Source organism: Cydia splendana, chromosome 16, assembly GCF_910591565.1.
Source record: "Cydia splendana chromosome 16, ilCydSple1.2, whole genome shotgun sequence".
Lineage (NCBI taxonomy): Eukaryota > Metazoa > Arthropoda > Insecta > Lepidoptera > Tortricidae > Cydia > Cydia splendana.
Window position 1 is genome coordinate 6,392,315 of NC_085975.1, and position 27,383 is coordinate 6,419,697.

At 37.3% G+C, this 27,383-nt stretch overlaps 2 protein-coding genes across 4 annotated transcripts in view; both read left to right on the plus strand.

Moving 5' to 3' along the window:
* Positions 1 to 14,023, plus strand: part of LOC134798144 (thrombospondin type-1 domain-containing protein 4-like) — a 179,119-nt gene extending 165,096 nt beyond the window's left edge. For all 3 annotated transcript variants that reach the window (XM_063770481.1, XM_063770482.1, XM_063770483.1), the window contains 9 exons: positions 8,126 to 8,309; positions 10,596 to 10,756; positions 11,020 to 11,568; positions 11,650 to 11,916; positions 11,997 to 12,138; positions 12,426 to 12,601; positions 12,937 to 13,129; positions 13,479 to 13,556; positions 13,915 to 14,023. In XM_063770481.1, coding sequence (XP_063626551.1) covers positions 8,126 to 8,309; positions 10,596 to 10,756; positions 11,020 to 11,568; positions 11,650 to 11,916; positions 11,997 to 12,138; positions 12,426 to 12,601; positions 12,937 to 13,129; positions 13,479 to 13,556; positions 13,915 to 14,021 — 1,857 coding nt within the window. In that variant the 3' untranslated portion in view covers positions 14,022 to 14,023. The remainder of the gene's footprint in view (positions 1 to 8,125; positions 8,310 to 10,595; positions 10,757 to 11,019; positions 11,569 to 11,649; positions 11,917 to 11,996; positions 12,139 to 12,425; positions 12,602 to 12,936; positions 13,130 to 13,478; positions 13,557 to 13,914) is intronic.
* Positions 14,024 to 25,771: 11,748 nt separating this feature from the next.
* The window catches only part of LOC134798156 (uncharacterized), a 199,567-nt gene continuing 197,955 nt past the window's right edge, over positions 25,772 to 27,383 (plus strand). The window contains exons 1-2 of the mRNA XM_063770497.1: positions 25,772 to 26,150; positions 26,732 to 26,924. Coding sequence (XP_063626567.1) covers positions 25,983 to 26,150; positions 26,732 to 26,924 — 361 coding nt within the window. The 5' untranslated portion in view covers positions 25,772 to 25,982. The remainder of the gene's footprint in view (positions 26,151 to 26,731; positions 26,925 to 27,383) is intronic.

Below are 27,383 nucleotides of genomic sequence, written 5' to 3' on the forward strand. Positions count from 1 at the left end.
TTCGCAAACTTGGTAGTACGGGTTATACGGGTTAGTGCATAAATAATTAATGTTACAAAACTGTCGTCTAGACACAGTATACGAAACAATTCTACGAAGCATGTCTCTGTTAGATGTATTGGTGTCAATTATATTTCACGGGCCACTTGTGTCTTGAATCGATCCTTTAAATAACTGCAAAAGAATTCCTGAAACATCTAGTCCAATCATAGGAGTTGGCTGTCATTAGACAAGAATTATGCCATCTAAATATTAGGTGACTTGACTCACAGTATTGACATTATACCAGTAATACAACATACATTTACAAAGTTATTTAATTACATATAATTTCATTCAATGGTCATGATGAGGCATGGTTACACAGAGGTTAAACAAGTGGCATTACTATATGGTTAACAACATGACACGATTATAAAGTTTGCTCTATATTTAGTCCTCTTCCTCATGCCGTGGCTCATGGGAGTCTGGGGTCCGCTTGGCAACTAATCCCGAGAATTGACGTAGGCACTAGTTTTAACGAAAGCGATTGCAATCTGACCTTCTAACCCAGAGGGTAAACTAGACCTTATTGGAATTAGTTCGGTTTCCTCACGATGTTTTTCTTCACCATAAACTAGTAAACATTATTAATTATATTATTATAATATTGCTCTATAGATTGAGTCAAAAAATTGTCATAAACCACATTGATCAAATCAATCATCAATTCAATTGATCATTGAATTGATCTTGGTGTGACAATCAAATGACTGTCATACCAAGAACTTGTTCTAATTTAACCAAGCGCCTAATCACATTCCTGACTTGTTAAATTTTATGCTCCAAAAGCTGTCATTAGCACCATTTGCTATTCCACGAGAACAATTAACAGCGACCAAATTATTAAAATTAATACCTCAATCATTTTTACGACTCTTTCATTGAGGTTACAGGAGACAAATTCGACTTGTATTAGTGGCAGCTCAGAATATGCCGAGTATGACTACAATATGATGACTAAATTAAGTCATATTTTACAGATTTGACGATTAATTTTGATAGAGATCCATCCACTCAGCAGTATAAATTGCAAATAATAACCAAAACTTGCATTTTATTCAGCTCACAGCGTAATATTTTTGTTCATAGTTTGTCCGTTTTCAAGAACAAAGATCGGCATATTTTGTTTTCTAGTAATTGAAAAATTGATTTTATTAATATTTTGCATTGTTTTCTTACTTTATTTGCGTGTTGTATTCACAGCTATACCTACGGGTACGGGAAGCTGTTCTACCTCGGACAGTTTTTTCTTATATGAATTTTAGAAAAAAAAACTAAAGGCTGCAGAATTATTGTTTATCCGAATATTATAAGATACATTAATAAACTATCTAATACGATATAAAATTTTAAGATTAGTTTATGTATTTTGATGGGATACGTTGACGAAAAAAAAGGAAAAAGTGTGCAAGGAACAACACCCCTGATGTACCTTGGTCATTTCCAGTTGTACCTCGGACATGACAATTTTAATTAATAAATTTATAATATTTATATATGAAATCACAGATATTTTTAGCATATTTACGCCATTGAATAGATTTTTCTAGTAAAATTATACTTAGCAATGGTCATTTTTTATTATTCCTAAAACATTTTAGGCATTTTTAGGCATCCTTTCTAAGATCGATTACTTGGTAACTTATAACGCAGATAGCTAATAATTAGAAATACGGCAAATATGAAACCTTATGTTTAAAAAAAATTTACAGTAGTAGCAAGTACGGGCCAAGGTACAACATAATTATTTTCGGTGTCCGAGGTACAACAGATTTAGATTTATTTATAAAGCAACTTTTTGGACAAGTAAGCTTCGTAATAGCACTTCCAAATTGAGATTAAGCTGAAATGATCCCACCATCGAGTAGCTAATTAACTTAAACTTAACTTATTATATTAAGTTTTATTATCTATTAGCAAAACATGAAATAATAATCCTTAATGTAAAGTTCGAAATACTGACTTTTCATAACACAATTTATATTTTTTATTTTTTCTTGTGTTACCGGCCGCTCTCAAGTTTCGTTGATAGCTTGTTTTTTATACTTAATAATAACGTTTCAAATAATATAAATGAAATATTTCAATAACCGTGGCAATGTGGAAATATTACCATCTGTCCGAGGTAAAACTAGGTCTGAGGTACAACAGTTTCCCCTAATTTATAATTAAGTAACCTACTTTTCATTGTAATAGTCAACTTAGTAACGTATGAAACTAGGCCTATTTTAGTCATTTTTGTAAGACTTGTTTGTAAAAGGCTGTTTGTTTTCTAAATAAGTAAATTAAAAAAGAAATGTAATAAAAGAGTGTATAAGTATTTGTGGCGAAACTTAATCTTCGTGAATTTTTCATAATGCGGAGATCACATCTCGTATTTAAGCCAAAAATAATACCTTAATTTACCCTAAATAATTTAGTGAGATCTCGAAACCGTCACAAAACATAAGTGATGTCTTGATCATTCAAAAAATATTGTCAAATATTGCTTCCAATTCATATGTTTATGTTTGTGGTCAGAGATTGAGGTTCTTAATGAGACCACTTTGTGCAATAATTTCTGAATGCTAGGTATTTATTACGTGATTTCTATCTTCTAGTTTAACATTTCCTTTCATAGTTACTGTCAAATTAATGATCTTCATAAACAGGTCGTGATTAAAGTGGTTTTATGGAGTGTTAGTCTTTTTTCATGACTACTTTATAAGTATGGATTTATTTTAATTGCCACACATGTGCGTTTACAATTAATGCTGTTTGCTTTTAGTGTAGGAATTAAAAACCGGCCAAGTGCGAGTCGGACTCTCGCACTGACGGTTCCGTACCATTACGCCAAAAACGTCAAAAAATCACATTTGTTGTATGGAAGCCCCACTTCAATATTTATTTTCTTCAGTTTCTATTATTTTTGTTATAGCCGCAACAGAAATACATCATTTGTGAAAATTTCAACGGTTTAGCTATCACGGTCCATGAGATACAGCCTGGTGACAGAAACACAGACGGACAGTGGAGTCTTTGTAATAGGGTCCCGTTTTTACCCTTTGGGTACGGAACCCTAATAAAAACGACTTCAAATGAAAATCAATACCTACTGGTATAATTATTTAAAATTACAAAAATTCAAACTAAGCTATAAAATAAATCAATTTCAATTGACTTATGTGTATATTTTTAGGCATAACACATAGGTACTTAACGATCTTTCTTTCTTTCTTTTCTTTGAGCAAAAGTTCATTAATTACGATATGAAACAGTATTCTAGCAAAATGCATTATTAAAACTTATAAATGAAAATCCGTTATCTCAGTTTAGAAAGATTATAATTATGCCGGATGACTCAGATATTTACAAGGTACAAGCGGGAGCAACGCCTTGTCTCGCCGACAGCGAAACTACACGATTATGTTCTTGAAATAAGTGCAGTATTTACAAGCGGATTGTGTCAGTATTTCACAATTATGATTGTTCATGAGATAGCTATGCATTATGTACATACTTGAGCTTCGTAGGTAACGGATTAATACGTTTTCAATCAAGATGATATTGTTTAACGCGAATGTAAGTTCTAATTCTTTACAAATTGAAGTTTAATTAATGGAGAACATGATTGCGTGTACTTGTCTAAATATATTGTTTAAGGGCAAAATGTTACAATTATATAAGTATGGTTCAACGAATCAGCGTATTGTACCTACTTAAACTATTAACTACGGAAAAAAGAAAAACTCTCATAGTTTTCTAGTAGTCGCTGCTGTTTTCGGATACACAGCACAGAAACCTGACAAAATGAAAAGGCTGCAAAGGACCAAGGGGCCATTAGACCAACATGTTGATCTGACATCAACATTCATGTTGTTGTTGTTGGTGTTGATGTGAATACTGTCGAATTGGCTTAACTATTAGGCTTTAAGAATGCTCCAACATAATGCTGGCGACAACTTGTTGTAGAGAAATCTAACATGTGGACATCATAATCTCTCGAAAGTTGAGGATTTGAGGGATCGATTGAGGAGAAAGGAAGGCGCAAAATGTGCACGTAACTTTGCCTCCATAGCGATTTAATATCGACTAGATCGTGAGGAAGCATTGGCACGGTGGTCCAATTTACCACATTAAATAAACACTATAAAATAAAAAGTGCATAAAAAACGTCACTCAAAATTACTCTCGGAAGTCCATAAGTGTTTAAATAATAGAAGGCCTCACGTGCAAGCCGGGGATTAACTTGTCCGCGCATGTCACGGCGGCGCAGAATCTGGGCGGTCGACGGGCGGGTATAATTTCGCAGAGGAATGCATCCACGTCTACTTAAACAAGTATTTGAGATATAATATGCGGTATAGAAAACCTGCACCCGCATTGAGAATACGGAAATAGTAAATATTACGCGGTGCAAAATGTGAGTAGCAGGTTTGTTGATCTTTAAAGGGCCCACAGATTACCAGTACGCCGGACGATATCAGCCTGTCAGTTATTCGGAGCTGTCAAATTCTTTTTTTCGTTTAACTGACAGGCTGATATCGTCCGGCGAACTGATAATCAGTGGGCCCCTTTAATGTTGATGTGTACCATTTAGTCAAGTAAGTAAGGTAACAAGAATGGTAAGCAATATGATGGTACCCGTTTACCCAATTTTAATCCGGCAGTGCTTCATGTAAATGTCGTTCAGACATTTTAGGCATTGGCTAAGAATTAACGGTACAAAAATAAAGTAGTTGTGTTCTAAGCTTTGGTTTTGTACTTACATAATAAACAAGTGCGAGTCGGACTCGCCCACCGAGGGTTCCGTACCTACTTCTTAGTATTTGTTGTTATAGCGACAACAGATATACATCATCTATGAAAATTTCAACCGTCTTGGCAACGGTAGGAAAAACGTTGGGATGAGGTTCGTTCCGTAGCCAACATTAATTTTGTATTGGCCCACCATCGCATTTACCAACATTCGCTGTGGCACAGATGCCCAACAATGGGCCTTTGTGTATTTTGATACCGTTGGCTAAACAACGATAATATTCGTTGGCCCAATGATGACATATATCGCATTTACCAACATTGGCAGTGGCAGTGATGCCCAACAATGGGCCTTTGTGTATTTTGCTACCGTTCGCTAAACAACGATAACATTCGTTGGCCCAATGGTGACGAATACCGCATTTACCAACATTGGCTGTGGCACGGATGCCCAACAATGGGCCTTTGTGTATTTTGGTAACGTTGGCTAGTCAAGGATATCATCCGATGGCCCAATGATGACAAGTATCGCATTTACCAACATTGGCTGTGGCACTGATACCCAACAATGGGCCTTTGTTTATTTTGGTAACGTTGGCTAATCGACGATATCATCCGATGGCCCAATGACGACAAATATCGCATTTACCAACATTGGCTGTAGCATTGATGCCCAACAATGGGCCTTTGTGTATTTTGCTACCGTTCGCTAAACAACGATAACATTCGTTGGCCCAATGGTGACGAATACCGCATTTACCAACATTGGCTGTGGCACGGATGCCCAACAATGGGCCTTTGTGTATTTTGGTAACGTTGGCTAGTCAACGATATCATCCGATGGCCCAATGATGACAAAAATCGCATTTACCAACATTGGCTGTGGCACTGATGCCCAACAACGGGCCTTTGTTTATTTTGGTAACGTTGGCTAATCAACGATATCATACGATGGCCCAATGATGACATATATCGCATTTACCAACATTGGCAGTGGCAATGATGCCCAACAATGGGCCTTTGTGTATTTTGGTAACGTTGGCTAATCAACGATATCATCCGATAGCCCAATGATGACATATATCGCATTTACCAACATTGGCAGTGGCAGTGATGCCCAACAATGGGCCTTTGTGTATTTTGCTACCGTTCGCTAAACAACGATAACATTCGTTGGCCCAATGGTGACGAATACCGCATTTACCAACATTGGCTGTGGCACGGATGCCCAACAATGGGCCTTTGTGTATTTTGGTAACGTTGGCTAGTCAACGATATCATCCGATGGCCCAATGATGACAAAAATCGCATTTACCAACATTGGCTGTGGCACTGATGCCCAACAACGGGCCTTTGTTTATTTTGGTAACGTTGGCTAATCAACGATATCATACGATGGCCCAATGACGACAAATAAATCATTTACCAACATTGGCTGTAGAATTGAGGCCCAACAATGGGCCTTTGTGTATTTTGCTACCGTTCGCTAAACAACGATAACATTCGTTGGCCCAATGGTGACGAATACCGCATTTACCAACATTGGCTGTGGCACGGATGCCCAACAATGGGCCTTTGTGTATTTTGGTAACGTTGGCTAGTCAAAGATATCATCCGATGGCCCAATGATGACAAATATCGTATTTACCAACATTGGCTGTGGCACTGACGCCTAACAATGGGTCTTTGTGTATTTTGGTACCGGTGGCTAAACAACGATAACATTCGTTGGCCCAGTGAGCACAAATATCGCATTTACCAACATTGGCTGTGGTACTGATACCCAACAATACCAGTTGAGTTTGCTTGTGGCGTCACTAGATGGCGTTACTGTCTCCAAACATCGAAGTTATAGTTATTTTCTCGATTATTCCGGATATAGTCATAATATTTTTTAAAAGTAACTTATAAATCTAATAGCTATAACTATAAAATTTATACATAAATTTAAAAAATTGTATTTTACCAACATTTTCTCAATTTAAATCTCAAAAAACCTAAATCTCGCTTACGAAGTTTCGAAGTGCGGTTAGTATATATACAAATTAGAGTGTATAGTAAGTGTAGTTGCTTCGGCAGTACATATACTAAAATTGGAACGATACAGAGAAGATTAACAACAACTGCTGCCTAGCCTAGGGCCTTCATGTGGATACAACCAATGCCTACCGTAGTGTAATTGTAATATTTATCAGCAAAGGCCCAACGTCGTATTACACAACCACTTACTTAACGTAGGGTAACTGTAGGACTCGTAAACAAAAGCCCATTACATAATTAGACTGTAGGCACACTATAAATTACACAACTATTTACCTACGGTAGTATTGTAAGAATCCTACACAAGGCCCAACGTTAAAGTTACAATGTTGGCCCTTTGTGGGACAAGCTGTGTTGGGCCTTCAACCTGGTGCACGACTACCTACCGACCTACCTGACTTGCCGTTGGGTAATTGTTGAATTTGCAAACAGAAGCACAACGAAAAAATTGCCCTTTTTTATTTTTTTGCAGTTGGCCCTACAGCAAGCCATACGGCCAAATGTAACAATTAACCAACCATCAAACAAATGTGTATAGGCCCAACCACGGCCCAACCAAAACCACCACCGTTGAATAATTGTATGATTTATTTAAATAGGCCCCACGAAAAAATTACTCTAATGGCCCTCTGTTGGGAATCTTCGGGAGGGCCTTTGTCGAGGGCCCTCCAGCAAATCGTACGGCCAAATGTAACAATTAACCAACCATCAAACAAATGTGTATAGGCCCAACCACGGCCCAACCAAAACCACCACCGTTGAATAATTGTATGATTTATTTAAATAGGCCCAACGAAAAAATTACCCTTATGGCCCTCTGTTGGGAATCTTCGGGAGGGCCTTTGTCGAGGGCCCTCCAGCAAATCGTACGGCCAAATATAACGGTTGCCCAACTAATACGTAAACAAAGGCCCAACAAAATCCCTACAAGAAAATGCTATTAGGGATAGGGTTCTTGAGATACACCCTGGTGACGGATAGACGGATAGTGGAGTGTTAGTAATAGGGTCCCGTTTTTACCCTTTGGGTACGGGAACCTTTGGGAACCCTAAAAATCCCTACCTACCTCAATACGTGGCTACGGTAGCTAGGTACTTTAAACTACTGTATCAAGGATAGGTAGGATAGGTAGGGTAAGTTTACTCTATTTATTGATGTTCATTAAATTAAATTGTAAGTTTTGTCATTTAGCGACTGATGAATGAATCGAATACGTGTGTATTCCTATATGTATAAACACTGGGTCTATCAAATATGTTAAAAATGTTATGAAAAATACACTAAACCTGTCCTTTCCTTGTTCCAGATTGTGGGTCGAGAAGGAGTCCTAGGCTCGACTGCATCCCGGGAAGTACGATGCGGTCGCCGGCTGGTCTCTGGCCTGTTCTCGCGGCCGAGATTGCCCCTCGGCTACTCCTACGTGACCACGGTCCCGCGCGGAGCATGCCGCCTCAACATCTCGGAGATCGTGTCCAGCGAGAATTATATTGGTCAGTATCTAAAAGTTCAAAGAAGCGGTGCTAGCAGGCAACACACATGATATGCGATGCGGTCGCCGGCTGGTCTCCGGTCTGTTCTCCCGGCCGAGATTGCCCCTCGGCTACTCCTACGTGATCACGGTCCCGCGAGGGGTATGCCGCCTCACATCTCGGAGATCGTGTCCAGGGAGAACTATATCGGTAGGTAAACTTGTCTATGGTCGACACCTCGTGAATTGCGGTATAGTGTCATTAGCAAAAAAAACTCATTCAATTTTTACTTGCTTCCAAGCCAGTTCGTTATTTTTTAAACAATACATTATACATACTTTATCGTCATTTAGGAAGAGAAGTTCTCCCACAAGCGAAACGCCAAATAAATGAATGTAATATTCAATCAATGCATGGGTTTATTACCTACTAGTTTGTATTGATGTATTAATTTCACTTCAGTTTTAACTACGCTATAAAATTGATCTAATAACTAACATTACATTGTTGCAGACCTAGTTCATAGATTGTTTTATTAAGTGCCAAATCAATTAAAAAGCAACAGCTTTAAGTTGTTTACGACCGTTTTACAAACTATATAAACTAAATAGCCATAAAATCTAGGCTATAAAACTGCGAATGAAAAAGGACAAAATTATTATTTGTATCGATTCTTTATTCGCGATGAATGTTTTATTGCGAACTAAATAGGTCACTCGGAGATCTTAATCGACAGATGAAGTGTTCGTTGGTGCAAAGATCGATGTCGAATCGATTAGGCGAAATTGCACAGAAATTGTTATATCAACCAGTTACAGTGCAAGCGCACCAAACGTTCACCGAACCAGTGTAAGACGGGTAGGATGTTTATTTACAAAAAACTTTTTGAGTTTTTGTAGTCTTCCTTCTTCTTCCTCGATTCCTCATGTCTGAGGGTCGCGACCACATGATGTCGTTATTTCGTCCACCAAGGCTCTCCATTCTGCATGATTTTCCGCCTTCCTGATAATAGGCCCCTGTGTAGATCCCTGGCAGGCCTTCTTTACCGTGTCCACCCAGCGGGTTGATGGGTGTCCACTACCCCGTCCTCCATCCACCATGCCAACCATAATGTGCTTTTCGGGTTGTCCGGCTCCCGTCTGGGAGCGTGTCCAAAGTAGTTTAGGATCTGCTGGAGGCAAATGGCTGATAAACGACACTGGATTTTCAACTCCGTCAGGATTGGCGCATTTTTGTATTAGACGTAGGTATTCTGCTAAGTTATTCTGCTAAAACGTAGTGTTTTAAAAAATGCATTTTTAAGTTGATGTCCAAACATACAGTTGCTAACCATGTTGTTCTAACAGTGTTGAGTTACTACGTGATGAAAATTATACGAAAAAATGGTTGCGAAATGACATTCTGAAAAATAATTTTTTGGCAATGATTTAGAAAACCTAATTATGCATTTTGTTGTCAATCGTATGTCAAATACAGTTGTGACTACATATTTACTCGTAGCATTTGCAGTTTGCCTTAGCTATGTAAGCCATAGAAATATTGTTACAAGCCGAAATTGCACAGGCTGCCGCCAATAGACTCCTACGCGAATTGTGCGAATAGAAGTCGTTCTCACAATTGCTGGCTAATTATTTGCATGACGCAGCCTGCGCTTGTGTTTGGCGGCTTGTTAAAGGATTGCTGCGTTTTACTTATGGTTTTGCTTTTCAGGGGCTCAATTTTCGTACCTACTTATAAATAGATACAATGAAAATGGTGAATCATAGTTGTTAAGATTTTTTTATTCATTTTTCAGAAGGGTAGAAAATTTACCTAACGCAACGGGTTCTTCACGATGCCTTTTTCTTTGTTTTCGAAATTTAGAATTTTACGGTTTCGATAGAGAAAATCTGGTAACTGAAATAACGAACAAAAATTCGTCGGAACCTCGATGTAAAAAAGAAATGATTAAGATTGATTACGTTACAACGGGACTACGTTAACTATAAAATACTACCAGCTGTGTAAAATCTTTAACGATTTTAGTAAAGACATTTTACTTATTAACTTGCACTTCGCAAAAGTAAGGCAAAAACTCTCTCGCCTCTAATACAAAGTGTACAATACGACATACTCGTATACTTTCGTTGTTCCTAGATCGTGATAGTACTACATATGTAGTGCATAATTATTTTCCATCATATTTTCACGGAAGCGTGTCTTGCTATTTCAGTCGGTCTCTGTAAAAAAAAAGATTAGAAATGCTTTACTGGATGTGAGTTTCCAGTAAGAAAGAAGCTAAATTAACCTTAAATATTTTGTCCCCAGCTTTGAAAGTGACGAACGGGTCCTACATAATGAACGGCGAGTTTGCCGTGAGCGCGCCCGGCATGTACGAGGCCGCAGGCGCGAGGTTCAAGTACTCGCGCGCCGCAGGCCTCGACGCTGTCTTCGCGCACGGGCCTCTCCACCATCCCGTAGATATTATGGTGAATAGAGTAATGTACCTACTTTACTGGCGGCTTTATTTTAGAAGCCGCCTTAAAGGATTCATTAGGGTGAATCCTTTAAGGCAACAATAGGTTTTTGTCTACGAAAGAAGGCATTGCATAAATTTTACAGCACTACAACCACCACCAGTTTGCTAATCTGTTCGACAAGTTAAAGCATTTTTTTGATATCTCTAGTCCGACTAACAACTTATACATACACGTATTTACTTAGTGACTGAGCTGACCTTCCTTTTTTCTAGATCCTGTATACTCAGCCGAATCCGAACATAAAGTATGAATACTTAACCGACACGGAACCTGATGAAACAAACGACATACCAACAGCCAGCCCTCCAGAGCCTCATTATCCCCAACGACATCATCGGCACTACAACGCCGAGTCCCACACTAGGGCTCTTGATCATCCCATTCAAGATCCATCTTTACCACGACAACCAAATCATAATCAGAATTCTATTGAGAACCAAGCGGATTCAAACGCAATTGGAGAAAGAAGATTCACATGGAAGATACTCTCATTTACACAATGTACACGAACATGTGGTGGAGGTCTTCAAATTGGTAAATTCAGATGTGTGGAAGTAGACAAACTGACCGGCCGTGATCGAGAGGTTTCCTCAGTGCATTGCGCGGGGAGTGCTCCTCCAGCGCGTCGACGCCGGTGTGGTGTTACTCCGTGCCCGCCGAGGTGGAGAGCAGCTGCATGGGGACCTTGCCCGGTTTGCGGGCCTGCCCACCGGACAAGAATTGTTGGCTGTGTTCAAGATCATGCCCGAGGAATTACTAAGGTATATAGCTCCTTACTGTTTACTCAAATCAAAAAAGCTACGTTTAGTGCAGACATACTTAAAAGACCTTTTGATTTACAGGTCAGCGACCAGAAATGCCCCCTTCCCATGCCTCCGAGCAGCGAACTTTGCGACATTCCCAATTGCGATGGAACCGTCACCACCGAAACTCCAAGACCTGATACTAGGCGTCAGGTCCGACCGAGAGACAGGACTGATTCCTTCCATGATGGCCCAATTATATCGCTTGCACGAAACGCGTCTGACAATGAGATCGGACCGACGCTAAGTCAACAAGCGTTTAGTCATTCTGGTGGTGGGGGTTGGTTGTATACTGAGTGGTCTGAGGTTAGTAATTTCTTCATTCAACTATATTTTTAAATGCATAACACCATATAAACACATTATAAATAATGGTAATTTTTCAGTGTGTTGGCTGGTGTGTCGGCGGTGGTGTCCAGTCTCGAGGAGTTCGATGTGCTGACCCAGCCGGCTGTACGAATCACCGTGCGCCAGCATCATCACAAAGTTGCCCTGTGAGGAAGCAGTGTGATGCGCAATGGTTCACTGGTAAGGAGCAAGTAACTATGCTTTCAGGTGCGTCAGCTGGTTTTGTGGGTGAGGGAATCCAATTCCGAAAAGCTCGATGTGCTACCCTAGCTGACCCTAAATACGACTCTTATAAAACCATCATGTCCATCACAAATTCCCTCATCTATAGTGTAGTTAAACATTGGGGATTTATTTCGTCTACAATTGCATTGTACAAGTTGTTTTTTTTTCATTCTTGCTCAACGACTGACTAATCATAAGTCTCCTTAACTACATTACTTAGTCGATCTCTCTACATGTTCCAGGTGAATGGTCCCCCTGCTCAGCAGCATGCAGCGGGCGCCAGGTCCGCGGAGTGGTCTGCATCGGGGGCACCGGGCGCAGGCTGAGGGACGGCTCGTGCCGCGCACCGAAGCCAGAGACTGAGCGAGCTTGCGGGGGCACTTGCGCTCCTAGCTGGTACCTGAGTGATTGGAGCGAGGTAAACATTCCTTTATACTATACAAGTTTTATGTATATATTTGTGACGCTTCACGGGTAAAAATGTACATTATGGTGGTACGCGCTTACGTTGCGCATTAACATTGGAGCGCCGTTAATAACGGCGTAAATGCCGATCGCCATAAAACAACTTCACTCGTGGAACGTCACATTTTAGCGTAAGGGACCCAAAAACCCTTGTAATCTTTATCTTTATAGTATACCTGCTGAGTTCCATAATTAAGTATTAGAACGCTGGCATATAATTCATATTAGTTTCGTACATGCTTACACGCTAGACGAAATGCACTCTCTGAATTATCCTTTATTCCCCAGTGCCAAGGCCCCTGCGAGGCCGGAATCCAGAGCCGCACCGTGTGGTGCGCGCGCGGCGGGGCGGACGGCGCGGAGGGTGCGGCGCGCGACTCTGAGTGCAGCACCCAGCGGCCTCTAGCACGACGGACGTGTGTGCCCGCTCGCTGCTCGACGAGGCCCGCGGTCAGGCCTGCGGTCATTAGTCCTCCTGCTGGTTAGTATGTCTCCGGCTCATAAATTCCTAAGTTAAATTAACTGAAGTTACTACGCAGTAAATAACGCTAATCAGTGTGGTTTTGAGAGCTGCAGCTAGGTTTGAATGGATTTATTTACCTACTCCTTTTTGCATTTCCGATTAGTTATTTCTAACAAAAAATAGGTAGGCACTTACTTATTAAAATTTTGTAATGGAAGACAACAATGATCCATCTGAGGTTTGCCAATAATTTGACCTAGGATTTAATGTAAAGCGCAGAATAAGCATCTTTTATTGTTTCGTGAACTTGAAACGAAATATGTAGTAACTATTTTTGTAGGCATAAATCATACCGATTGTATTTCAGTTACAGACCCACAACAGCGGGTGACAAGAAATCAAAATCCAAACACGCAGAATACAAGAGACCGGACAACTGCTAATGGTGGGTGTTTATAGTTTCATAACATATTTTAATAAATAAAGCATTTATTTGAAAAGACACAATTTTACTATTACTAGGAAAAAAGGAAAGTTGTTAGATAAAGATTTCAACGTATGCTGGGCTATCCCAATGCCCAGCGTTAGTTATCATACCAGTCGAACCGCCGCGGATCTTGGCCTCCGGCACCAAAGACCGCCATGCTTCTCTGTCCAAAGCCGTTTCTGTCCAATCGACAACGCCGAGTTCGCTAAGGTTTTTATAAGTCCAGAAAGTCTTCAGAAGTCTCTCATGTCTCCAACAATTTCCGGCTCGAACGCCAGATATTCTATTTCACTGATAATATTTTGTATAATTCCAGGTCAATGTATAGACAAATTAAGCAACTGCGCCCTGGCAGTGCAGGCACGACTGTGCCACTACCCGTATTATGCTGACTACTGCTGCCGCTCCTGCCATGGCCGGTAAACGAAGTAAGACACTCAAACTAATTTTATGTACCTACTTAAAATATCTTGAATTCCTAACTTGTCACAATGAAAATACCTTATAGGAATTTTTTTTTTCGGTAACGAATTTTCTGAATGTTATTTATATTATGATTTTTTTTCAAGACACACTGTGTCGCGTTTAGTACAGACCAAATGAAGGCCAATGATAGAGCTACCGATTGAACCGCATGAATGATAGAGGTTGATTTCCCCGAAACTATTAATTTTCGATAAACATACATAGGGCCGAACCGGAGCTTTTGAGGTCCTCTATAATTATCTTTCGTTGAATCATACTGAATGCGATACACTGTATATTCATTTAAAAAAAGCAGCATGTAATCTTTTATCACTAATTAAAAAGTCCATTTATTTTCAGAAAGAAAGAAGTCTCAGGCGCTGACACAGTATTGTGATAAATGGACGCACAGTGAGAATACGTAATCTATAACATAGTGTAATGTTGCACTAGCCTTGCGCACACTGAATAATCTCACCAGGACCGAGTGCTAATGGAAAACGAACGTTTTGGTTTCATGTGAAATTGCCATAAATTATAAATAGTATATTTTGACAATGAGTTGTAAGGGTACAATAATATATACCTGCCTAGAGTTGGACCAAACTCATTGCATGGCATTGGCAAATTGTATTTCTACGGCAAAGTGTGGAAATGTCATCACAAATGCCAAATTTACTTATATGAAATTATGATGTTTGTAATGACCTCCACATTTTGTTCTTTGAACTTTTTCTGAATTGTCTTGCTTTTTAATTAAATGTTTGTTCTACATCTGTGTATGATATATGATAGGTAATCAAAGCAGGCGTCGGTAAGATTTACTCTCTCAGCTATGTCAAACGTGATTTTAATATGTATTGCACTACGATTCACGACATGCCTCCTATATTAAATGGTGTTCCAATGGCCGTATGCCAGTCTTTTCAGCTGTTTAGCCTGAGGGTGCATTTAGACTAGATTAAATGTTGGATTCGATATCGAGAGCATCGTGTTCGCGGTCGATAGTCGAAATTGATAAGATTACTCAGTTTGAAAACGCTCTTTTATAATCCGCAGATAGTTTAATGTCTTAAGAAAAACTTGAAGAGAAATACATAGTGCCATATTGATCAAATGCAGATATCTTTTCATAGTCTACCATAAAACAAGACAAAAGGCAATGTGTCTTCTCATCAGTTTACAGTTCCAAGAACGTCAATCATTGTGTAAATGCATCAGGAAATTAGTTGAATATGAAACATTGTGTAAAAAACGCATTTTCTTAAAGAAATATTAATATTTATCAACACAGTTATTAAATTTATGCATATTATGGCTTATTCTTAGGTCGCATAACTTTATGGAAAGAATTGTTCGTTATTAAGATAACTGTTTCAAAATGTGGATGTGAAGAGTTTATGAGGGCTTGATACAGTCTATATTCATACTTTAATCATGAATCTTACATGTTTGAGATTTGTTGGTAATTGACTAGTATTAAGCTCGTGTAGACTAGGCATAAGGATTAAGTATAATAAGTATTAGTAGTTTTGTGATCTCCAGTTTATAGAATTGAAGTCGATCTGTGGATAGTAGGAAAAAACAACTGCGTTATTCTTTGCGTTATGAATTATAATTTTCTTATGATATTTCATTTCAGCGCTGCGTTGCCTACGAATACTCTAACCTCCTAAGTCCTGATCGAGTTCCTTTAAAAAGAACAAATTAAAATCGAATTTTAAACTATAATGGAATAAAAGAAGGTTCCAAATTAAAAACTGCGAAAATGACTTTGAGTCTTAGGAGGCTAAATTAAAAATGAATTACATAATATAATGTAACTTAGTATTAGCCTTTTCGACGCCGTATCAAACACACAAGTGTCAAAAGTGAAATTGCACTTTAAGCATAATTATGCACGTAGGTCTATGTTGTTCTGTGGTCTGTGACGGATTAATCCGTCTTCGGGCTTGGACCTACGGTGCAGATATATCCGTCGTTCACGTCAAAAATGTTGGAATTAAGTATGTAGTTTGAAAAACGCAGTGCTGAAATTTTCTTAGGTTTATGATCAAACTGAATTCATAATTAGTGTGATTGATCATAACTCTAAGAAATAACTATTTTATATAATTGCATTAATTGCACACCGTTTACTTATATGAGTTTGGCAGTTATAAGTACTTTGCTTACATAAGAATGTAAAATCGGAAATTGTAATTAGACTATGACGTTTTATCACAAAGCTTTATTCCGTAAGAATAAGAACTGTGTGTTTTGCAAGATATGATGTCTATACTATAGTGGATTATATATCCACGCAAATGTAGTTAAGTGGACTAGGAGGTAGTTCCTATCCATATTAGGCTACTTTGACGGCCATGCACCTGTTATTTAAAATGATTTGCTTACTACTGGACCTGCTAATGTCAAATATATATACGTTACTTGTGATTTTATTAAAACTACCTAAACCCGTGGGAGGTTATAGGAGTTTTGTATAAACACCTTAGCATTTTTGGTTCAAATCCTTGTATTGCAGAATGTATATAGAGTATAATATGGTACCTTAGTAAGAAAAGTAGTATTTCTTTTAATTTATTTGATCACAAGAAACACTGTGTAATATTTTGAACAAGAATATATTTTTGTTATTCTTTTTTTATGTTTAAATCCAATATAAAAGAACAATTGCAGGTTGATGCCAGAGGTCCTACCGCGAATCAGGTTCGACGTATTGCCTCCCTGTTGCACTTGCAAATTCGTACGTAAGCGTGACAGGGAGGCAACACCTCGAACGTGATTCGCGGTAGGACCTCTGTTATGTAGAATAGTGATACGTTTATAGTATGTTTATATTTATGTCAACTATCAAAGAGTTATTACTCTATTAGGCATAGAAAAATTATATGTAAATAGTACTTTATATGTATAGTGCATTTACTTACAGGCTGTTAAGTATTTATGTATTCTTAGGTATTATAAACTGCGATTACAAGTACATAGTCTTCAATTTCCCCACTTTCACAGTAATATCAAGTGCTGTGATGTATATGTTTGTGCTGAACAAATGCAAAAAAATACGCTTTAATTTTGTTACGTAATACTAATGAGATAAAATATTAGATATCTACTTATGTCAGAAGATCAGAAACTATACCGGGTGTGGCCTGTAACATGAGCAAAAAATTTAACTGTGGGCTGTACTCCTCAAACTGACCAACATTTGTTCAGCGACTTTTAAAAATAACTTGTGGTTTGATTTTTAATACACTTTAAAGTTTATTCTAAGACGCAATGTATTGCGAATTTTGTTATGTTTAAGGCGTGACAAGCAACGTCAATCACAATAATATGGCGTGGCGATGGCGTCCATTGAAAATAATATTTATTTTGTATGAAAAATAGGGAGTCTAAATACTTCATAATTTTTAAAAGTTGTAGAACAAAAGTGTCACCGTTTGAGGAGTACAATCTATGTTTTAATTATTTGCTCGTGTTACAGGCCACACCGTGTATATCTTATCTCTAGTAGGTAAGTATATTACTTTATAACACGGAACTATTATCTTATTCAGTTCTCTCCTATATAATGAAAAAAGTTTTCTTTTTACATTCGATATCAGAACGCAATTAAACTCAAAATTAAGTAGTTTTATCTGACGGATAACTGCATGCAATAATACTATAGAACTACCTAGATATTATACCAGTATGCTTTAAAATATAGACATACTTACACATTCAATACATACAGAGTAATTGACACTACTGTGTGAAAGTGGGTACATTTTATAAGAAATAGGGCTCTACAAGAGGAATAATGTAAAAACTAATTGGTTTTTCAATAAGTGCCTAACTGCAGCTTACCAGTTTAATCAAGTTTTAATAATGTATCTACTAATTGTTGCGTAAAATAACAATGTACAAAATAAAAAGCTTGAAAAAATGTGTTGTTTTTTATGTTTTATTATTTATTGTTCTCTTTAATTATTTATGGATATAAAAGTAAAATATAAAAACACTTACAAAATAATAGAATATACATATAAACACATTATAAAAAAACCTAACCTAGGGTGCCGCCAGCAGCGGGGCAAGGCCGAAGCTGCCGGCAGTCAGGGCCGCAGAGAGAGGAACCGGCGGACTATCCGCGCCGTGTCAGATCTTTATTTATTTTATTGATAATCGATGCATTCTGATTGATTAGTGTATGATGGATGTCTAAAGACAGAATTAAGCATTGTACAGTCAGCCTCAATAGTAGCGTATGAAAGAACGCACCAAAAATATCTGCCGGTACTTTTCCAAATAGAAATATATCTCTACAGATTGCGTTCTAAAGTATCTGTTACAGTCTATTTGTTCTACATACAGGGACTCATATCTATTTGTTAGGCTGTTAGAAACCGGTAGATATTTTTGACGGTTAATCTGATACGTTAATTTTGATACTACGTACTAATCAACATGCACTCATTGATGGTGACAGATAACTTGTGAACACATTCGATGCGGCAGCGCCAAACCCAAACTTACTGCTTTACGAGTAGGGAATGCAAATCGGTTATTTTTTGTATGGAAATAACCGCGGTTTCGGTTAATAACCGATAATTTCCATACAAAAAATAAGCGAAAATAACCGATTTGCATTCCCTATTTACGAGTCATATACTTCCCGTATAAAGAATGCCTGATTTGAATTACAACCTCCATTTTCCTGTTATTTCCGTACCATAATTATAAAATAATTTAATACAAATGTACACATACTAGGACTAACTAACATAATCCTCATTTGTGGGAACTACCCGGTATCAATCCTTTTATTTACCAAACTAATTTTCCTCAAATGTTTTCTTGTAATCCCTAGGCGGTAACGACTCGACTGAAAGTTATCTCACGTTCGTGTCAACAATGTTGAAGAGGTACTCCAACAGTTGAGGAGTGTCTTTTCAAAAGGGATTATTGTTGTATGGTATTCATAGAGAAATAAGCCCTTTTGAAAAGAGGAGTTGACAGTCTACGTGTGAAGGGGACCTCTCCAAAACGCATTATTTAAACACTGACGACGTTAATCCACACATAATCGAAAATCAGACAAAGACAGGCAAGCACGTTGCAATATTTGAAGAAATGCGTGAAATTGATAATAACACAGATTTAATTAAAAGCAAAAATGAATCCATTTGGTTTTGTACTTTAAAAATTACTATAAATCTTTTATCTCACGTTTTTAGTAGTTTAGTGGTCGTAATATGTCTTTGGTTCTCTTGTCGATCTACAAAATTAACCGTCATTGAGTTGCATATAGTGTTATGTGTTTTAGGGGTAAGTTAATATTGTTAAATGTATTATATTATATCGATTAGCTGGTTAAGTTTAAAATACTTAATATAGCAACTGATTAGGTAAGTATGTTAACTTATTTACTACTAGCGACCCGCCCCCGGCTTCGCACGGGTTACATAAAACCTTAACAAATTATACACCTGAACCTTCCTCAAGAATCACTCTATTGATAGGTGAAAACCGCATGAAAATCCGTTAAGGAGTTTTTGAGTTTATCGCAAACATACATACACACAAACGAACAGACGCGGTGGGAGACTTTGTTTTATAAAGTGTTATAGTGATCTTTATGTTACCAAAGATAAGCATTTTTAATCCGATTGTAATTTTCATCATCTTTAATTTTAGTTTAATCGTCATCAGGCGACATTTATTGAAATAGATCAGATATATCCATCTCCTTGAAAAAAGTCTGCAGTTTTTATTTATTTTTCTATGACTACAAATAAATTGGTAAATTGCGTTTCAGTACCAACTGTTCATGAGCCAAGGAATACTAGTTTTGTCAAAGTTCAACAGCTGGTCGATTTACTTAAAGTTAAAACACCGACGATGTGTCCACTGGGCCATGGAAATGATTGGAGCAGTATTGGCCATCGTTGGCTCTATTGAAGTGATCAAATACAAACAGGAAAATTTTAGTACTCTTCATGGAGTTCTAGGTAATATTAATTGATGTGAATTGAAATTCAAGTCAACACTTGATAATAAAATTTTAGTTATTCTTAGCTATTCGATTCATCATTTCATCTCATTTTCATCGATTACGCACTAAATGTCGAGTTTTTAAACCAAGCACTACCTGCATTAGTGCTGCTGTGATAACAGCACAAAGGCTAAGGCAAGGCTAAAACAAGCTATTATGCCATTGATGGTGAGTATTTATTGAAAGTGCAAATACAATCTGATAAACGTACAAGAAAACACAAACAACGATACAAATCTTAATTAGTTTAATTACTTCAATTGTTCAAAACATATTCTTTTGTTGTCTACGTAACCATTAACTTATAAATATTAATCAGAACAAATTGTAAAATGCATTAATTTACCATCTGATAGTGACTAAAGAACATAATGTATAAGCACTTGAAATGCTATCAGAAATTTTACATTTCCGACATTATACCTTACTTACCATCTGGTCATCATGACACTTAATTGTATAGGTAAGTAGTACTTTTTTGTAGCATCATCGTCAACACTGTTAAATGGCAATTTGCAAATCTTGTTGCAATCATCATCATTGGCCATTAATCAATAAAACGATGGTTTAAACAGCGTCCATAAGAGTGCGGCAGACATAAGATATACCGATGATCAATTGAGTTTTGCTGTTAGAGTACAGTCAGTAATAGAAAATGATTATTTCAGGTTTATGTGCCTTGATAGCAACGGTGATAAGCGTATTCAACGGGATGATGACATCACTTGCTACCAAACTTCCCAGCTATGGTATAACTGGTATCAGCATAACAACTGCCAGCAAATGCGTGCATGGTGTCACTGGAATTACAACCTTATTTCTTGCCGCCGCAAGTCTACATTACGGCTACGATAAAGGGTCCTTCAGAAAGTGGATTGATAACGCTAATTTCATCGTTGTTCTTAAAGTTTTCACTTGGATTTTTACCATTTTCGTTGGTTTTGAGTTTTGGATAATATTGGTAAAGAGGATTAAGTGTAAAAATACTATGCCGGTCGGTGTATCTATGTAATTAGAAATATGTACCTACTAATGTACTCAGACGACCGGTCTGGCCTAGCGGGTAGTGACCCTGTCTGCGAAGCCGATGGTCCTGGGTTCGAATCCTGGTAAGGGCATTTATTTGTGTGATGAATACAGATATTTGTTCCTGCCCAAGTAACACAAAAGTAGCTGAATATTGTTTGAATAATAGAGCATTCCGTACTGTATGCTGAATAAGGTAGCTGTATAACGTCTGTATAAGCGCTTATACAGACGTTATACAGAAGGTTTGGGCGCAAAGTGGGCTAGCCCGCGCCGCTTATTACTGAATAACAGTAATGTAATAGCTGTATAAGGGTGTGCCCACACATTGAATCGCTGAATAACACTTGTATAGAGGCTGTCAAAAGCTTCTATACCGCTTTTAAACCAAAGTTATCCAGCTTTGTATAGAATGACTCAGTTAGTCACACGTTATGCAGCTTTTGGTTCAAAAGTGCATTGTTACAGAAAATATATTCAGCTATTTGTGTATGATTTGTCTTCCATTTTAATTTGTGAACTCGTGTCAAAGTGTAGTGTCTGAAGTGAATACAAAATAAGGAGGACATTACCCATATATTGATTTGATGTTTACATAACATCAATTTCATTGCGCATGCAACTTTACTGTTAATATATATATATACATTTTATTTAAAATTTTAAAGCGCCGCGTAAATAATGCACTGTTTAAAAAGTAAATATAGAAAATTTACTACTCCACTTTTAAATTTGTACTTTTTTTGCGGTGTTTAGATGTTTTAGTGATAGAAAATGTACTTTAACAAGTTATGCTACGATAAAACTAGTTTTATAAATGAATAAAAATGGGATTTTCAGTTCATTTTCAATTCCTATATAATTGTAGAGGTTAGAATATGAGCAACCGTAATGGCGTCCGACTGTGCTGAATATAAGCTGCTGCCACAGGTATTTTGTGCTAAATTTCTGAATAAGCATTCACATTATTCGCGTTACTAAGCTACATGTTATATAATAATGGTTTTAGAACAACAAGTTTTGAATAACATCAGTATAATAGTAATTGTTTTCTCAATCTTAAAGCCTATTAGGGTTCTGTACACAAATAGTAAAAACCACATAGATCCTCACTAGTTTGATGAGAAACATTATAGGTATGTAACACGGGCAATATTCAATCCTACTTCCTACTAATATTATAAACGCGATATAATATTTAAGTTATATGATAAATCTGGGGGCACGGCAGATTACACAGTTATTTTTTCCGTTATCAGTTCCGACAAATATGTAGTAGGTAAAGGTATACGCAAAGATGTACGAAGTGAGTACGAAGATGTGTATAGTATGAGTATGGTGTGGTTACGAGTATGGTATGAATATGAATATGGTATAGGTGCGAAGGTGCGGGTATATTAGTAGCGGGTATCACGGGTATGAGTACAAGTATAGTTTGGTATGGGCAGTATTGTTTAGGTATGAGTACGAGTATAGTGTGGGATGGGTATGAGTAGACCCACTTGAAATCTAAAAACAGTCTGTTCAAAATCGATTGATCGATTGTGGAGAATCGATTTCGCTATATTTTAATGGGGGTGATTATTTAATTTTTCTCATACCCAGTCCAGTCTACAAGTTTTTAATGCAACAATATCAATAACTAGCATTTGCCACCTTGTTTGCCAACTAGCAACAACCTTAAATTGCCATTGGTAAACTTTATCTCGTTGCAGTAAGGTATGCAAATGGTCAGTTAACAGTGTTTACGATGGTAGCTAGCAATTGTTTTACGTCATTAAAACGACAATGCATCTTGTGTAAAATAACCAATCGAAGAGAATTGTTAAGAAAACTATACCTCGATTTTTTAAATAATGGTTGGATTAAAGAATAAATACGCAAGATGCGTTCAAAATAAAATAAAAACACGCTCAAGCTCAAAGCAAACAGGCTCAAGTAGCACTGTTGACCGTGTATAAACTTATAAAGCTACGGAACCCTCTCCACCGCGCATTTGTTGATACTAAGCAGTAGTTTGAATAGCGCTGCTCATTGCGTTCATTTTGCAGCTTTTAGCAAGAAAAGATAGTATATGTGTACTAAAATCGCTATAACTTAAGTATAAGTGTTGTTTTAGTATTTATTATTCAGACGTTATGTCTATAAAAGCCATAACTAACCCATATATGCAGCTACTGAATAACAAATAATATGTGGATTTCATTACAGCTTCCAGTAATAGCGTCCACCTTTATTCAAAAACTAGCATTAAAACAGAAATTGCAATCGCTTTTATACAGTGTAAAGTCTTCACCGACGCTTCTTTACAGCATTTAGTAGCCACTATCACATTTTTCTTAATATTGTCTGCTTAATATCTCACGACACAAAATATATACAGCTAATTGCTGCTAATGCTGCTATTATGCAGCTTTTAGTAACCACAAATGCTTTAAGCTGAATAATGTCTGACTAACTGTGTAAGAAATAAGTATTATTCAGCTTTAATATGCAAAACCGATACTATGCAAAATTTATTCAGCATTTATTGGTATATAGGCCCCACTAGGCCCACATATTTTCTTATTCCGAATTTAGTAATTTCCACCGCTTATACACAAAATTTATGCAATCTTAATTTGAATAAGATGATAATTTTACTCTATTATCCTGCTTGTGTGTTACTTGGGTGAGTCATGGATGTTTTCTATATATTTAAGTATTTGTATATTATATAATATATAATTATATCGTTTTTTTTTTTTAATATTTATAATTTTTCTCAGAAGGGTAGTTTTATTTACCTATTCGTTACTGTACTTAAGTATTACTTTTTATTATACCAAGCGTCTTAACACATGTAAATACCTATAAGATTAATTTATAAGGTTCGATAAAAATAATACAGTATAATGAGTAACATAAAAAGATTAAAAACTAAATTTAAAATCTAAAATTAAAAACTACCTAAAATTAAAAACTAAACTAATCTAAACTAAAGTAAATCTAAAAAAGGCCCCCGCGGCATTGTGCCAAAGATGCTGGCAGCATTCCCTCGCTGAATGGCAATACTAATGCGTTGCGAGAGAAAGCTGCCAGCTCTCTGGTCACCGGTGGTATCGGCCAGCTTTTTCGACAGTTCTTTAAAAAGAACATGAGCGCTTGGACCCCACGGCCCCAGTGTCTCGACACCGAATGCCACAAAATGGTATTGGGGGCCGAGACCTTGATACTTTGAAAACTTTTTGTTTTCAGCCGCCTCGGCAGCCGCCCCAGCCCTGGTCGAAGTTCTTGGTAGATGGGACGGTGCCAGTGTATCGACGCATGTGGCGTCCCAGACTAGCACCCGTCCCATCTTCCACGGGACCAGGGACATACCGTCCGGTCTCTTTGTAACTGAAGGGCGGGGTTGATTGAAAGAAACTAAAAAGCCAGAACTACTTTATGTATAATGTCACAAAAGGGGAAACACATAGAAAACACAAAGAAAACTAGCGGAAAGAAACAAATTACAACGGGATTTTGGGGCGCAAATTACTTATATAGGTACGTATTATCTCTCGCTATGCGCCGCGAAGTATTGTCTGAGTACCCACAACACAAGCCCTCTTGAGCTTACCGTGGGACTTAGTCAATTTGTGTAAGAATGTCCCTATAATAATAATAATATTTAATGTGCCGAAGGAAACTTTCCAAAATTGTGAAATTTTCCACATGGGAAACTTCTCACATATTTGTATTTGTGTATTTGGATTGAAAGTTTCCGAACAAAAAATTTAAATATATTTTATTTATGAAAATTCAAGAAATTTCCGAGAACTTTTCCAACTGTTTGGAAACTTTCCGCAATTTGCACATCTGTGATTAGAGCTGAAAGATATGTAATGATTCCACATTTGATTAGATTAAAAAGATTACTGAAAATTTATTGATTACTTAACCATAATAGAAATCTCAATAATAACAAATCAATAATCTTAATAGCATCGCTCGCAGACGTTTCTGCTTGTTAAAAATTAAATTCATGATAGAAATATATCCTAAAATGGATGCAGTTTAGCAAAAGTGTGTCAGCCCATATTGATTTTTCAATAAAGTTTCAACTTCAAGCGTCAATTATTGAGTTGACATCTTATTGCAGAATGAATGTGGGGTGACACATTATTTCTTATCACTCTTATTAGCATCCAAATATCCTTTAGAATCTAGAACCAATTTATTTGTCTTTGGAGTCTTAAATTCAAGAAACAGTGTTTCATTATTTAATGGACTCTATCAGCAGTTTCACTACATCAATTTTGCTTTCCGGGACAAACTAAGTAGGTAAACTACATACTAAGTAGGTCACAAACGAAGGAAATCAAGGCCCACACAGTTACCTCCAATGGTAAATGTGCAAAGTTACTTTTAAACAAAAATAGTAAAAAAACATCGACCGGTCGACCGGATCGATACATCGAATGGTATTGGAAAAATCGATGAAGATAGGTACATAAAAAAAAAAAACAATTTAAACCTTTGGAGCAATTGCTTTCCGAGAAATTATGCACCTTGCCATATTTTATATTGTTCTGCCTGTGCCTAATCTACTTTCATATAAATACTCCTCGCTATAACATAAGCGCCAATCGTGTAAGTGGCCTCTTTGATGTAGATACTAGATAGTAACGGAGAATGCAATAGAGTTATCGTGAAAAGTACTTACTTATCTCCAAAAATATCGATAACTGACTGACATTACTTAAACCAAAACCGTACATCATATATTGTAAACGCGCATCCGGTTAAAGTAACAGTTGACACAATATAAATATCATTATATCGCGATCTTTTTGTGTTTATTGAGTGAATAAAACTAAAAAGAAAACAAAATGCGTCAGCAAAATGAAGAGCGGTCTAGTTTCATTATGTGCATGAATGTGATTAACTCGATAACGCACTGGGTGCTGGGTGCAGTGGCCATGGCTGCCATCACCTTAGCCGCAATATTCCCTGGATCATCACACTTCATTCAACATGTGTATCTTTGTACAATTGGGGTAAGTACCTTTTACTTTGTAACCGGTGTATTGTTTACTTTCGACAATATGAATTTTAACTCTTAGCACGTAGGTAATATAATTATTTCAAGTGGATAGACTTAAAGTACAATTTATCAGCATTGTCCCGGTTGCATCTTAAAGTAGACCGGAATCTTTTTTAGCAACATTAGATATCCCAAGTATTGGCGCAAGCACTGGTTTTAAATACGCGAACAAACCTTCTAACCTAAAGGAAAAACTATTGTCTTATTTAGAGAAGTGGTTTCTCATGATGCTTACCTTCGGTGAAAAGCAAGTGGTCTACGTACCTAAACATCAAATTATATTTTCATACTTAAGAGTCAGGCTTTAAACCCGCTACTGCGGGTTAGAAACCGCATGCCTTAACTGGTAGCCTAACCAGCGCTAAAATACTATTCCAGTTCCACGTAAAAAAAGGAATGCTCGCTGAGTGAATATTATTAGATCCAGTGTTTTGTCTGGGATGAGCGGAATCTGTATGACCGAGTCCGTTCATTCTCTGAATAACTTGTCATTGGATTCAATGACACTTTCAACATTGAGTTTTATTATTTCAGTATGTCGTCCTCATGGCTCAGGCCATCCTTACCTTCAACCCTAACAATGGCTGGTCGAGAAGCATGAGGTATCAAGACAAGAGGGTCATCCACAGGGTGATGCAGATCGCCGGGTCTCTCTTAGCTATAACTGGCAGTATCATTCGAATGGTCAATCTTACGAATAATTTCCAAAGCCCACATGGAATTCTGGGTAAGCAACATTCATTTTATGTGATTAGTAGCGCTTTTGTCAATGAAATTGCGCCTAATTGTATCGTCTTACTATAATAAAGTACCTACCTGAGAGTTACAATTCAATTTATGTGAAGATAAAGTAAAGATAGGTACACAAAAAACATACAATAATGCCTATTTTCTTTACTGTTAATTTAAATAAAACCTACAACATTGTTTATTCGGAGGCTTGGCACTGAAGCTTAAAGACTTAAGCACAGAGTCTCAGTGCAAAAGTGACGAGTTCTTCAAATTTTACTCTAGTTCCTACTAACAGTGATTCACAGCATTTATCGGAATAAGCAGGTGTACATAAGTCAACTATATGATAAGTTTATTACATGTCATCATCATCATTTCAGCCTATATACGTCCCACTGCTGGGCGCAGGCCTCCTCTCATGCGCGAGAGGGCATGACATGACATGCCCTACGAA